This window comes from Abrus precatorius, unplaced genomic scaffold (genome assembly GCF_003935025.1).
Source record: "Abrus precatorius isolate BTA unplaced genomic scaffold, Abrus_2018 Scaffold10, whole genome shotgun sequence".
In the NCBI taxonomy this organism is placed as follows: Eukaryota; Viridiplantae; Streptophyta; class Magnoliopsida; order Fabales; family Fabaceae; genus Abrus; species Abrus precatorius.
The window spans coordinates 920,522-934,559 of NW_020874292.1; the positions used below are offsets into that span (position 1 = coordinate 920,522).

General features: G+C 33.5%; 3 protein-coding genes across 6 annotated transcripts; all 3 read right to left on the reverse strand.

Annotated features, from left to right (window-relative positions):
* LOC113871372 (F-box protein FBW2) lies at positions 1-2,873 on the reverse strand. Of its 4 annotated transcripts, none has more exons than XM_027508466.1 (5): positions 2,794-2,867; positions 2,484-2,547; positions 2,367-2,394; positions 1,112-1,424; positions 1-794 (listed from the first exon to the last, which is right to left on the reverse strand). In XM_027508466.1, the coding sequence occupies exons 4-5, from the start codon at positions 1,417-1,419 to the stop codon at positions 137-139; spliced, it is 966 nt and encodes a 321-aa protein (XP_027364267.1). In that variant the 5' UTR covers positions 1,420-1,424; positions 2,367-2,394; positions 2,484-2,547; positions 2,794-2,867; the 3' UTR covers positions 1-136. The 4 variants fall into 4 exon arrangements, with proteins under 4 accessions (XP_027364267.1, XP_027364283.1, XP_027364275.1 ...); XM_027508482.1 differs by having other exon boundaries at positions 3-794; positions 2,371-2,394; positions 2,794-2,873; XM_027508474.1 differs by lacking the exon at positions 2,367-2,394 and having other exon boundaries at positions 3-794; positions 2,794-2,873.
* A 2,872-nt stretch (positions 2,874-5,745) lies between these two features.
* LOC113852861 (protein EXORDIUM-like 2) lies at positions 5,746-7,334 on the reverse strand. Its single transcript, XM_027483248.1, has one exon. The coding sequence runs from the start codon at positions 7,076-7,078 to the stop codon at positions 6,119-6,121; it is 960 nt and encodes a 319-aa protein (XP_027339049.1). The 5' UTR covers positions 7,079-7,334; the 3' UTR covers positions 5,746-6,118.
* Positions 7,335-11,331: 3,997 nt separating this feature from the next.
* On the reverse strand, positions 11,332-12,761 carry LOC113852545 (protein EXORDIUM-like). The gene has a single exon (XM_027482851.1). It carries the CDS (start codon positions 12,473-12,475, stop codon positions 11,534-11,536), a length of 942 nt encoding a protein of 313 aa, XP_027338652.1. The 5' UTR covers positions 12,476-12,761; the 3' UTR covers positions 11,332-11,533.
* Positions 12,762-14,038: the final 1,277 nt, after the last annotated feature.

Consider the following 14,038-nt stretch of genomic DNA (forward strand, 5'->3'; position numbering starts at 1 on the left):
GTGGGAAGAGCAAGCCAAACTTCTTCATTTTCAGGGAAAAACACATCATTCATAGAGCACATAAAACAAGAGTAGAAGCATTAGTTACAGAGAGTAGAAAAGCATGCAATGGATCACGGATCACAAGTAATACAGCTTATGGTGATGGAGGCCAATACATTCCTGCATCTTCTATCCCTTCATAAAACCCGAACTGAAGCTCATCTAGCCTCCCTTCATCATCCCACATTCCATCATAACTGTCACTATCATCAACATAGTATTCACCCATGCCACCAGCCACAAAGTCCCAGGGTAAATATTCAGAAGAATCTGATACATCTGAGTAATCATCCCAGCAATCACTCTCATAAGTGTCACGAACAAAAGGCCCCAAAACCTTCAATTTTGGAAATTTCTGCTTTACAAACATGTTGTCGAGCGCAACACCCCAACACCCCCTCTGATCAAAAAATTCAAGCTTAGGACAGTTTGCAAGTATTTCAAGCACGCCTGATGTGCTTATAAGATGATAAGCCATTTCAAGATGCTTGAGCTTTGGCATAGTGGAGGCAATTGCATATGCTTCATCATCTTGAAACGGCTTGCCTGCGGTATCTAACGGGTGCATGTTCCGGCACAGTCCTTCTAGCAGTTTGCAGTTCTTGCCAATCATCTCGAGAGCACAAGCACCAATTTTAATACAGTAGCTTACGTCCAAGAAAGATATCATAGAAAGCCTCCCAGTAATCTGTTCCACAATGGAATCACTCATACTGCTCCTAGGCAGCCGCAAAGTCTGGAGAGAGGAGGCACTTGCAAAAGAGTAAAAGAATACAGTATAAGATAGATGGCTAATAGGAATAGGATACAGCTAATAACATTTTCATTCATTTAATTTTCTTGTAGCCCAAGAGACATACAATGAGGACATCAACTTGACTAAATGAAGATTAGTTATCTAATTTCAATGTGAACTACCAGCATTACAACAATATAAAAAATGTGTCAAATATGTCACTCTTTAGCAATTACCATAATAATCAGAAAAGTATCTATCCACAAGATTTCCTCTAAAGTCTAAACTGAGTAAAATCCATTTAATTAACTAAAACTCTGCAATTCTGCTTACTTATCAGCAATGAATGTGAAAATCCTCTCAGATTGGACACCAGAAACACACAGCTTGCGGAGGGATCCACAACTTCTTGTGATAAGCATCTCAAGCATCCGGTCAAGTTGCTCTGGTTGGCAACGGTTGCTCCAATCCTTAATGTCTATCTCTTGCCAGCAGTAAGGTCCAGTTACTGCATTAGCCCATGATTTACATACCCTGGGGATCACAGTCACTTTCTCCTGGAGAGAGAGATTGGTGAAGATTACCCCTAGGGCATCAGGAATCAGTTCATCCCAACTTCGAAAATCACATGCTTCTTCCATCCAATCTATAAAAGAATAAAATTTTGAACTTTTATGGTGTCTTGTTGAGGTTCAAGTAAAGATGCATATTAAAAGCATCAGCAAAACAAACGGAACTCTTCACATAAAAAACCCAAAAAGCATATTATATAAACAGAACTCACACACACACCAAAATATCTGTCTCAAGCATATGAAAGAATAGTTCAATTACAAACATTTCTCGAATAACTAGTAAAGGAAGAGTCTTTTGGAAAGGATTAGAGAAAATTGAAAACTGGACGATACAGGGAATTCTCAATTTTGATATCACGAAATTCAATTGAAGATTATTGAAAAATCTTAACTTTACATGTTCATCTCACACACAAAGACCCCAAGAAGAAGTTGGGAGAATAGAAATGCCAGAACATTTTTTCCTGATAAAAATTAAAAAATGCCAGAACATTTTTCCCAGCAGAACATAGAAATCCCCGTACATTTTTGCCTTTCCAAACACAGAGTTATCGCGAGCTTGGGAAAATGCTAACATTCACATATAGCCCAAGCCATTGACAGAGCGTCAGAGACATCACTCCAAGAATTTTCGAGGAAATAAAAAAACTAAAGAAAATAATTTTAGTTTCAAGATGCCAAATCTTGAGTAAAAAAAATGAATTACAGATCGAAAATTCCTTTTTTTTTAATGTTGGTTAGGAAAGTGGGTGAAGGGTACTCGTTTTCCTCAATTATTAAACAAAAGGGTATTAAGAGGGAGAGAGAGAGAGAGAAAGAAAAAAAATACCGAGATCACATGCAACAAAAAGATATGAGATTTAAGGTTACCAGAGAAAATCTTTGGTGAAGAGAGAGTGTTGGTTTGAAGAGGTGAATTATGGAAGCATTGAGCGAGTAATCCGGCACATGCGCCGGGAAAAAGAGATAAGAGGAAGAAAAAGAAAGCTACAAAAGAAGACACATCTTCTCACCTACCCTCAGCTTCAATGCAACCACCACCTGCAACAACAACAACAACAAGAGTAAAGACACAGTAGCATAGCAAAGGTACGTTTAGATTAGAGACTGAAAAAGCCCCAAGTACTTACTGGATCAACTTGCAAAGCCGATACGCTCTCTGAACCCCAAAAAGACTTGTATTTGTGTGTGTAGCTGGACAAGAAACAAGGATAAAATATCAATCTTTTACTGCAATACTCAAAACTGTCAATTTTGTCTCCGCCAAAAACATTTTTATAACACTAAGAATATATAAACATTAATTAGTCATTAAAAGGTCAAATTTGCAAGAAAAAGATGGCAGATATTTATGCCGTCGTCATCATATAAAAATATAAATAACCAAAATATTATTCATGAAGAATTTGTGCAATAAAGGTGTGGGGGAACACAACTTACGAGTGACGAGGTGGATTTTGGGAAAGGAAAGCACCGACACGAGTCGGTAATTTGAGCTTTGAGGGGAAGTGGGGTTGTGTGAGTGAAACTCTATCAATAAGCTAATGTTGTGTGTAGCTAAGAAAGGCTACACCTGTGGGCATGTGAAAATGGGACGGGCTAGTGGTGAAGACTGGACTCATTGGTGTTGACTATAGGACTCTGTGAATTTCAAACCTACAAATTTCGATGTGACTCTGTGTGGGTTCACTATTCCGTGTAAGTTAGATTACAGGTGTACGATATTCATTGCAGTAAAATCAATCCAGAGACTCTATTTTAAGTGTTTCACTAAACTTTAGCTATAAACATTTTTTACGCTACTTTTGTTTAATGAGTTCTATGATATAATTAATTAATTAATTAATGTATTATAACTATACTTCTAAATGTTTTGCAAAGTTCTTTATAACATAAATGTATTTAGACAATAAAATTTCTAAAAAAGTAATACAACGTAATCTTTCCTTCTTCTTTTTTTACCAAAAAACAAATTAATCAGAAAATAAACTACAAAACAAGTTATAGTTTCATATCTTCGAATATTTATAATAAACAAAAGATCAATAACTGCACATGCTAAGAAGATGGATCAAAATCACTTTACCAGGACCAATTTCCGAATAATAAATGTTATGCAAAGACACCTTTTTTCTATATTTTATACTTCTCGTTACCATATATCATCAAAATGGCAAAAAATAAAATGCCTTGGCCACTTAATTGGTTTGACACTGAATTTAGGAGTGATGACAAATTAATTTGGATGTGTAGTATTTGAAAGAGTTTTTGTATAATTTGTTTTAGACTTTTAAAAACAAATATGTGGCTCTTATTAAACTTTTTTAACTAATTTTATAAGTTTGGTGGCATGGATAAACATAAATTGGTAAAATAAGTTTCTTGATAAATTTGTATAAAAAATAGTTAATTCTAACAAATTTTATCATATAAACATTTATCTAATAAATAAATTTTTAATTGAGCTGTTTGAAATGTTTAAAGAGTTTTTATTATAAAGTACCACATTTTGTTTTAAATATAAGAAAATTTAAACTAAAATATGGTGATTTAAAATAAAAGCAAATATTAACTAGTTTTGTACTGTTTAACTAAATTGTTCTTATTTATTTTTTTAATATCTTTTATTTTTAATATATGAGTCAATAATTTCGTAAAACTTTTGAAATGAAAAGATAAATTTTCTTAAATCTAGTGACCAAACTTTAGCTCTCTTCCATCAAGATGTTAAATAACTTCTCAATTTTCAAAGTTTGACTTTAACATTTAACATAGAAACTTAAACTATGACATTTAATGCTGATAAAAATGCTAAAGTTATTTCAAAAGCACGTTAAATAATATATTTTTTTATAAAATTAAATAGATTAAGTATTTTTCCTAATAAGTATAATTTAATTTTTTTATAAATTTGAAATCGGAGGAGTATAATTTTAAATAGGGTTCTAGAACACGTTAAGCCGTGAAAAATGGCAATTTATGTTTAAATTTGAAGTACACCACTTAGTAAGGCTTCAATGTCTAGAATGAAAAGTTGACTGAAAATTTCTCAAGACCCCAAAAAGAAAATGGGAATTAATGTAATGATTATTACACTCCTCAAGTTTTTGGTCCACATTTTTTTACACAACAGTTGACCGGAAAAAAAAAAAAAAAAAACTGTAGTTCCAACACAATCGTCAGTGTCTATAAGAATTCCACCCACATCAACCAATTTCTTTTTCTGGCTAGTGAAATTCTTGCAAATAAAAATGTAAATCAATCGAATTATTCATAAGTTATTTAAATTTGATAAGCTAAATAATTAATTAATAATTTTTGTTAATCTCAATCTTTAAGACTGAATTTAAATATCTACAAATAAAAAAATTTATGAAAAAAATATATAGTTATTATATTAAAATTATAAAAATATAATAAATACTTTATTTTTATTAAAATTTTATTATTATTAACTATTTATCTTCAGTTTTAAAAGTTAAAGTTAAGAAAACTCTTAATTAATTTAATTAAACCCGCAACATAAACGACTTAAATCAAAATTTTACACACTAAAAAAAAAAAAAAGCTTGTGTTGTCTGCGTAAAAGTAAAAAATGATAGTTTTGAAAATAAAGCAGATACATTTAATTTTTTTTTAATTATTCTTGCATAATTTTTATTCTCTTTACTCTTCTTATTTTTATCAAGTTATTTTAGTTTGAAAATATCTAACAAATACTATATGAATAAAAAAAATCAAATGATTAATTTAAAAAACAAATAGTTTCAACTAAACTGAACCTCTGCGCTTTTTAACGAGGCCAAATCTAAGCTTTAAATCTTGCTTGTTTGAATAAACAAGTCAAAATTGAATGCCATGGTTTTTACTAGCCACACTTTATTTGAAGTATTCCAATAGGCTCGATTATTTGACACCGACATGTGAATATATATATTTGAATTTACTTGATGTTAATGAATATATTATACTGCTAGAATACACGTTGAGTGCTTGTAGACTCTTCCTTGTAGTTCTAGTATTCTATTCCTAGCACCAGCTTCGAGACATATTCAATGGGCCTTACAAAATTGTTTACTCCACACTCCTTCTTTATGTTTCATTTCCACTAGAGCCCGTGTAAGGTTTTCACTGGGCTTTTTGGGGTTATTGCTTCGACAAACAATATACAACAGTCATATGAGGCCCAAAATGGAAGAATTCATCAATACACTTATTTTTTGCTTGATTGAGGCTTTGAAAGAGGCTTTAGATACATGGTAAATAGCTATTTAAAAAAAAAAAAAAAGGGCATGGAACCGCACCAAAAACAAACGAACTACAGTAAGGAAAAAATTCAATAAAAATACTTCTAAGGGAGTAAAATTAAATAAAATAATATTTATTAAAAAATAAAGTATATTCTATCATTTTCATAACATAGAAAAGCTACCTTACATTACATGAATAAAACAAAACATTAATTTTGCCATGGAAATTGAAAAGAAGAAGTCCTTTAAGCATACGGAATGTGTAAAAAATCAAAATTCTCTCCTATTACTTGAGTAATAAGATACGAAAAAAATAAAATGACAACACTAACAAATATTATAACTAATAATGATAAAAACGATTATTTTAGTATAAATATGTTTTTAACAAGACTATCCTTTACCCTACTAAAATGAATTGCAAATTATCCATGTCCTTCTAAAAAAGACCATCCCTTTGTCTAACTCACGCATGCATGCACCCAATTTCGGTTTAAGAACAACAATGACACAATTCAAACGAGCGTCTTGCAGGTAGAAGTCACTGGGTCCCACATAGCCGGCAACAGAAACTCCCGTCGACGCACCCCCACCGCGTTATAGCTACCTCCCGTGCTTTTATTCACCAAAACGTTTCCCGTGTAACCAGGATACGCTCCTTTTCCAAATATCCCAGAACACGCCGAAACTGCCTCCAGAGGAGCACGCGCCGACCCTTGGTAATACCCATTTCCGAACGGGTTCGTCGCCACTCCAGCCAGAACAGTCGCTAAACTTATCACCATTCCGTCCACTCCCACGTCGCCGTTCGGCGGAACCAACGGCGGGGACTGAGGCCCGTACACCGGTTGGTGGAACGGCCACGCGCACTCTCCCGGACACTGCGTCGCCGGGTTCCCAACCCAAGCGAACGCGACCCTCCTCTTTTGAACCTGACCCGATCCGTGGGTCCCACACCGACTCATGCAAAAACCGTCCACTGCCACGTCATCGGACGTGAGCACCACGTGGATTTCGTTACCGCGGGTTGTTGGTTTTCTCACAGCGAGAGCGAGGAGGTGTGTGGTTTTGAGCGATTTGCCGAGGGAGTACGTGCGGTCGAGGATCTGATTCCCTACGGTGAGGGTGCATGGACCTCCTCTGTACCTGGCGGTGGTTCGCCACCACGAAAATACGGAGGGAGATGGACGGCGCGTGCGGCGAGAGTGGGGAACGGAGCTGAGGGATTTGATGAAGTGAAGAATGATGGAGCGTTGGGTGGTGGTGAAGTTACCGTACCAGAGTATGTGAACTGTTACGTTACCCTTAAGGAGTGGACCCTTGTGGTACTTGAGAATAACCGGTTCCTCCTGAACCAAAGCCAGCATGTTTTGGAACGTCGTGGCTTCCCAGGTGTTTGGGATTTGAGATTGAACGAGTACAAAAGAGGCCACAACAAGTGCCAAACTGAAACCCAAACGCTGTCCAAGACCCATTATACTTGTTAGTGTTTATTTGCTATAGTTAGGGTTTGGAGTGAGAATTGAGAACGTTATTGTGTTATATATTATATCATGGAGATGGAGTGAGTGTGTGTTATGGCTTGGAGATGGTTTGATATTAAGTTGTAGGAGCCACGTAAGTTTGAGGATTGAAAGGAGGGAACCTACCACCACGGAATCTTATCCACTGTAGATAGAGAGAGAGATATCCATTGCTTAAAAAGCTCGAGACAGACGAATAAATGATCAAAAAGTTAAATGGCTTCAAATTAAACTTATGTTTATTTTTGTCTAACAATACAAAATTTACTAACTTTATCGTATAAAAAATTCCATGTTTTAAAAAATAAATAGAATTCCATTCATTTGATATTTATTAAGATGTATTATAATGTTGAATGTTTATAGAATTTCTGACACTCATCGCTATTTATATTAATTACAATCAATTAATTAAGAAAATAAATTATGATAAATATTAAAAATAAACTGAGTTTTTTTTTTACTCTAAAAAATTAGTTTAAGAAAATATTATTTTAAAAATATTTCTAAAAATTGTAAAATATCTTCGTATCTATAGACATCCCATACGCAAAATTTATAAAATTAAAAATTTATAAATAATTCAAATTTAAAACATGAATAAACTCTCAATACCGTGTTATATTATTTGGCTCGTTAATAATCTAGCTAGAATCGTTGGTTGCAGTATTTACACAGACGAAGTCGTGTCAATAAGCACTGACAACTCAAGTCTACCTTCACGCGTATGGGCATTGAATTTTTTTTGGTCAATAGTTAGTGTGTATGCATGATTGGAATTGTGTGCCGTAAGATGTGTAGTTTTATGAAAAAGTGTATGAGAAATGTGAATTTTATATACAATTTATTATTATTTAAATAAATTATTAAGAAAGATAAACAGAAAAAAGAGCAGTAATCAAATGCATATTTTAATAAAAGGAATGATAAAAAATTATTATTATTATTATAAAAATATATTAGGAGACTAATATAATTCACACGTATAATATAAGAGAAAAACAATCAATGATTGAATTGAATCGTTAAACTTCAGTCTATTCGAGACCAATTAAAATAAATAAATTGCAATATTTATTTTAATTATCATTAATATTTAAAATCAATTTTAATTAATTAAAAAAGAAAGGTTTGTATAAAAAAACCATTTATAATATTTTTATGTATTTGATGTAATGGTAATTTTTTTAAATAAAAATATCGTCAATATATACTGGTTTATCTAAAAGAAATTCAGGAAAAAAAGTTAGGTGTGGAATATTGTGTTCGTAAAAATATTATCTGGACCGCGTGAGTTACCCAACTAATCGGCTTCAGAAAGTACTTTTACATCAATTAAACAGAAAACAGGCAAAATAAATTAAATTTGGTGACAAAAAAATTGGCCCACTTGAAACTGGCAACGCGGAATAATAAATCAGCACTAAATAACTTTAATCGCAATTTGTTAGGAGTTCAACTTCATGAAAAGGCCACTTTTTGGCGATGAATAGAATGGCTATTTATAACGTGATTTTCTTAAACATCGTGTCTTTTTTATCTGCTTCGCTCGATTATATATTACGGGAATAACACCTTATAAAATTTTCACAATTTACGAGTCGTATTCAAAGCATCTATATTTCATTATTTTACATAAGAACAATAAAATAACACATACATTTGTTTTACCGCGTCTGGTTGGTATTTTGGTGCGCCCATAATAATAAGCCAAATTAATGTAATCCAAACCAACAGCCGAAGATATAAATGCCTGCGAAAATGGCCTTCCTTCAGCCAAATTGCTCATGCGAATACAAATTTCCAATTACTGTTTTTGGATTTGGCAATTGGGTATATCCATGCAGCCCTGTAGGAATGGGTTTTTCTCAGCCCTACGTACCCATGCTCCCTCCATACCTTTAGAAATAATACTTGACCTAGTTATCAATAGAGTCCATGCTCCTTTCCTTTCAAAACAACTGTTTCTTTTAAATATATTCATTAGAATTCATTTCAATTATCTTTATACTTTAAAATAAATTTTTAATCGTTGAATATCAATTTACTAAAATGCTACCTTAGTCCACGAAACAAAATCCGAAACCTATTCTAATATCACAGACTTTAAGGATAAAATCTTGAATCCGTCGACCTTCATCAAAACATTAAAATTTGATCTGTTTCATTCCACATTTATAATATTTTGAATATAATAGATCACATTTTTCATAATTAACACATGATCTTATATAATTTATTTAAAGTCAACTCATACATTAAAAAGCATGCATGGTTATGATAAATGTTAATATATGAAATGCCAATTACGTTTTGTGGGTATATATGAGTAAAAAAATTTAATAGTTAAATTATGAAATGTCCTTCGACTGTCGCAGTTGAATTGTGCAACAGAAGTTGCTTTCTAGTGATTAAGAAATCGATATTGTTTACCATCTCAACTCGCTTATAGTAAGTTATTAAGGTGAGTGGAATAATGAATTGATAAAAGTCTCACCCTATTAAATGGCTAATTAATTTGTAAGGGATGAGAACCAGTTAATGGCTAATCACACAGCAGATAGATAACCAAAGGCAGAAGTGAAAAATAGTAGTTGCACGATGAGAGCAACACAACGTGGTGGTGGTTACTCGTTGCTACATGGTAGCGTTGTGTTAATGGGAATGGAAAGGTGGGACAAAACGTAAAACCGAAGATAAAGGTTGCATTGTGGACATAAGATTTACGGATGAAATCTTCCTGCTTCCTGATTCAAGTGGTTATTGCTGAACGATAATTTGTTGATGAATGTAATCATGCATATGATCTGAACCAAGCATGTCAGGTAGTAATTCATGCGCTGGCGAATTGTCGCCCAAAGTCAATGTGGTCTCAGTTTTTGGATATTAATTGTACAGTATGAAATTAAAGTGGATAGCGGAAGAAGTAGAGATGGTTCTGCCATGTGTATTACTATTTTAAATGTACGGTGGTTGGTTGTGTTGATTGAGATGAGGGATTAGATGGGGACATACCAGAAATCATAATGTAAAAATACAAATGATTTGCTCAAGCTAACCTTTTAACACCCCCTCTTCAACTTTTATCTTTTACTCCAAGGTCATTCTGTATTGATTGATTGTTAAGCATTTGAAACAAATTTCTTAAAATTTTTCTTATAAAATAGAATTTATGTTTGTACATACACCCTTTTCATTCATATTAGAACATATTATGTATTAATTGTCTGCCATAGAGTTAACACTTCAAGATTTAAGCTGAAAGAGGTATTGATGGTGGGTAGAAAAGTTTTGCTTAAAGAATAAGGAAACTCATTTTAGCGCAAGTTGTTATACTTAACAAATGGTCTCCAAGGGCAGATTTTCCTTTCTTTCTTAGTCACTAGGTAATGTCCACCTTCATGATCTAAGACGTCCTTTGGGCACCCAAGCTTCCCACTCTTCGCCTCCCTTAGGCCACTAAAGTGTCTTTTTTTTTTGTCAATAGTGTCGTTCTAGTTGCTCAAAGCCCAAGTTCATTCCCATACAATAACTTCCTTCCATTCGAGGAAAAAAATTCTTCCTTAAGTGCATTGATGCTTTCATTCCCATACTCTTTATTTTTCTCACTTAACAATTTTTTTAGGTATTTATCATGTTAAAAAAATTTTGCTCATAAAAGAATAATGCTAAAATATATAAATTTCTAAAAAAATTTATGAACTTCTCTTTTGTGATGTTGTACTGCAATTTTGTGGATTTCTTGAATTTTGTGATGTAAAAATGAAATTTGCACGGAAACCTTTAGGAAATATAAATCTACAATAAAATATCCAAGAAACTAAGCATGTACAAAAATCTATAAGGGACGAAATTCAAAAAAGAATTTACAACTTTACACCTTTATAAATCAATCTCTCTCACTTTTTATAAAATGTTTACATGAAAGTATAAAGTTATGTATATAAACCAAAATACACTAAATACTAAAATTATTTTAAGATAAAAAAATGTTATATTGGAAGACAGTAATTAATTGTGTTTGATTATTTAACTTGCGTGTTTTTGAAAAAATAAAATACCCTGTTCAATCACGTATTAGTAATTTACGTCAGCATATGGAGATTCGTTAGTGTATGTAAATATCGACGCATACGTTTCTCACATTTACTCTTTAGTAGTTTACCTCACTGGGAACTTATGTAATGCAGTTATGCAGCGGTGTGTAGTTGAAGACACGAAATAGCATTTAGGCATGAACTCAACTTGAATTGGAGTATATTTTTCGTTGGTACATTGAATTTCATAATTTTATTGACGAATAAATTAATAAACAAATAAAAGAATCTCTTTGGTCATTGCCTAGCACCTAATTAGAGCAATGACGTAATAATCTAAGGAGGAGGCGCGTTGTTGTGTTACATAGTTTTATACTAGAGTAGAACAAGTGGCAGTGGTTGGGTCAAAGAGTGCTGGCAACAAATATTTCCTACCATTGACGCCATTGGCATTGTAGCTAGCACCACTTGTTGGGTCCACAGAGAGTTCCCCAGCATAGCCCGGGTAAGCGCCCTTTCCGTAGAGTCCAGTGCAAGCCGAACCAGCTTCCAGTGGTGCCTCTTTCGGTCCTTGGAAGTAGCCGTTCCCAAAAGGGTTGGTAACGGTCCCAGCCAACAGACTGGCCAAGTTGATGACCATGCCGTCGAGGCCCACATCGTTGTTGGGCGCAACCAAGGGTGGGTTTTGTGGGCCATAAATGGGCTGATGGAAGGGCCACGCGCATTGACCCGGGCACTGTGTCTCTGAATTACCCACCCACACGTAAGCAAATTTGGGCCCCACGGAAGAAGTAGAACCGTGTGTCCCGCACTTACTAGAACAGAACCCATCAACAGCCACGTCAGCGGCTGTGAGAACCACATTGATGGCGTTGTTTTGGGGAGCCTTGGATGCTAACTTAACGATGTGGTCGGTGGTGAGTGATTTTCCTAGAGAGTAGTTCTCGTCCAGAAGTTGGGCTCCGAGGGTGAGGGTGAGAGTTGGGGCGGGTTTTGGTGACTTAATGAGATTGTAGTATTTGTCTGTGGCTTTCCACCACGTGGCAACGGATGGTTGGGCTGTGACAGAAGGTTTGGGTGCGGAAAGGGAGGTGATGAAGTCGGAGATAATGGCTCGCTGGGAAGGGTTGAATTTACCGTACCAGATGAGATTAATGGAGACTTTACCGCTGAGAAGAGGGCCTTTGTGGTATTGGAACTGCAACTGTTGCTGGTCGTTTTGCGTCAGTCTTCTTGCTTCCGAGCTCAAATGGAGCAGAGAAATAACGAGGATCAGGTTCAAAACAACGCTCGAGTATAGAGGAGAGGCCATTGGCGTTAATTTTACCAAGAGGGAAGAATTGAAATGTAATAAGGAATTAGAATTTAGAAGAGATGAAGTAGGATGTGAAGGAGAAACGAGACAATGAGGTATATATAGGGAGGGAAGGGAAATGGAAATTTGAAAAGGAAGGTGTAGGGAAAGAGGTCTGAATGGCGAGAGCGTATTGGTGAAGTCAAATTTGGGGGAGGGTCATGACTCATGAGTGAAGTGAGAGGTGCCAGCTTGATCACGCGTTGCTGCTCTAGATTCTAATGTAATCCATAATTGGTTTTAGATTTGTGCGGCGCTGTTTCATGCTTCCGCCGCATTATTTGTTACCAGTATGTAAATACTAATTAGAGTCTTTAAATATTTAATATATTTCAGTAAAATTTAAATTAATTTTAGATATTTAAAATTATTCTTCAAGATTAATGTTAACAAAAAGTATATTTTTTAATATAATCTTTAGTGATTTTTTATTTTTTATTTTAATCAAACATTAATTAAAATACATTTAATTTAATAAGATTTATTTTAAAGATTAATATTTACAACTTTTATTTTTATACTTATAAATAATATATATACTCCATTGGGACAGGGCACGGCCAGCTAAGGCGAAGAAAGACAATAAGACAAACTAGACTGACTAATCACGACTTACGAAGGGGTCACTGAATTTGTGCTTCATGTGCCCTGCTTGATAATTTAAGCAGTTCCGATATTTAAAAAAAATTAAAATAGTCAAAGGTGTCACTTCTAGATGTAAAATAGAAAGCGTAATTTAAGGATTCCTAATTTCAAAACCTCAAAAACTTTTTTTTCCCTTTATAAACCACAAATATCTTTTTTATGGTTAACAAATTTATCTTTATTTTAATAAGTAATTTACTGTTACATTGATTATTTCATTACAACATTACACTAGAATATTACTATAAATATAGTGAATGCATAAATATATACAATTATATAATTATCACGTAATTAATAAGTTAACGCCAAATTTAGAAGTGATTAAAATTACATATCTTCTTATTTAATCTAAATATTTATTAATTTTGTGATATTTAAACTTAACGAAGATCGATAGGTTTAAGGAAAAGCGTCAGTGTCTGATAAAAATTACGATTTGCGGTTTAAATTTTTACTAAAATAACTGTTCACATTTGATTCTCAACTACATCTCTTGTGAGGAAAAATGCATTTAAAATTAACTGTTAACAACACTTAAAATTTCCGTAAAAATAAAAAATGTTTAGAAGTCTTTTTATTAGTTACTCAACAATATTTTTAGAATAATGTTTTTATGATTTTCGCATGGTCTCTGTAACCTGATGAAGAAGCATAATGTAATCATGCTTTGAGGTTTTCTTAAATATAAACATATAGATTTTCTGGTTACATTCCTAAAAATATTATTTTATTTAAATAATAAATATTTTTAATTTTTAATGCAAACTATATATTTTTTTAATCATAATTAGTTAAGAATGATTTGCCGTAAACATTTTTCATTCTAGTCGTATAAATATATGAAAAAATATCGGCCCAATAAGTAAGTGGAAT

What these genes read in the sequence shown, in the direction of transcription:
- LOC113871372 (XM_027508466.1), bottom strand. Translation starts at nt 1,419, where the DNA reads ATGGAAGAAGCATGTGATTTTCGAAGTTGGGATGAACTGATTCCTGAT. An exon ending in TTCACATTCATTGCTGATAA is followed by an intron (nt 795 to 1,111) that starts GTAAGCAGAATT and finishes CTCTTTTGCAAG; the next exon opens with TGCCTCCTCTCTCCAGACTT.
- LOC113852861 (XM_027483248.1), bottom strand. Translation starts at nt 7,078, where the DNA reads ATGGGTCTTGGACAGCGTTTGGGTTTCAGTTTGGCACTTGTTGTGGCC.
- LOC113852545 (XM_027482851.1), bottom strand. Translation starts at nt 12,475, where the DNA reads ATGGCCTCTCCTCTATACTCGAGCGTTGTTTTGAACCTGATCCTCGTT.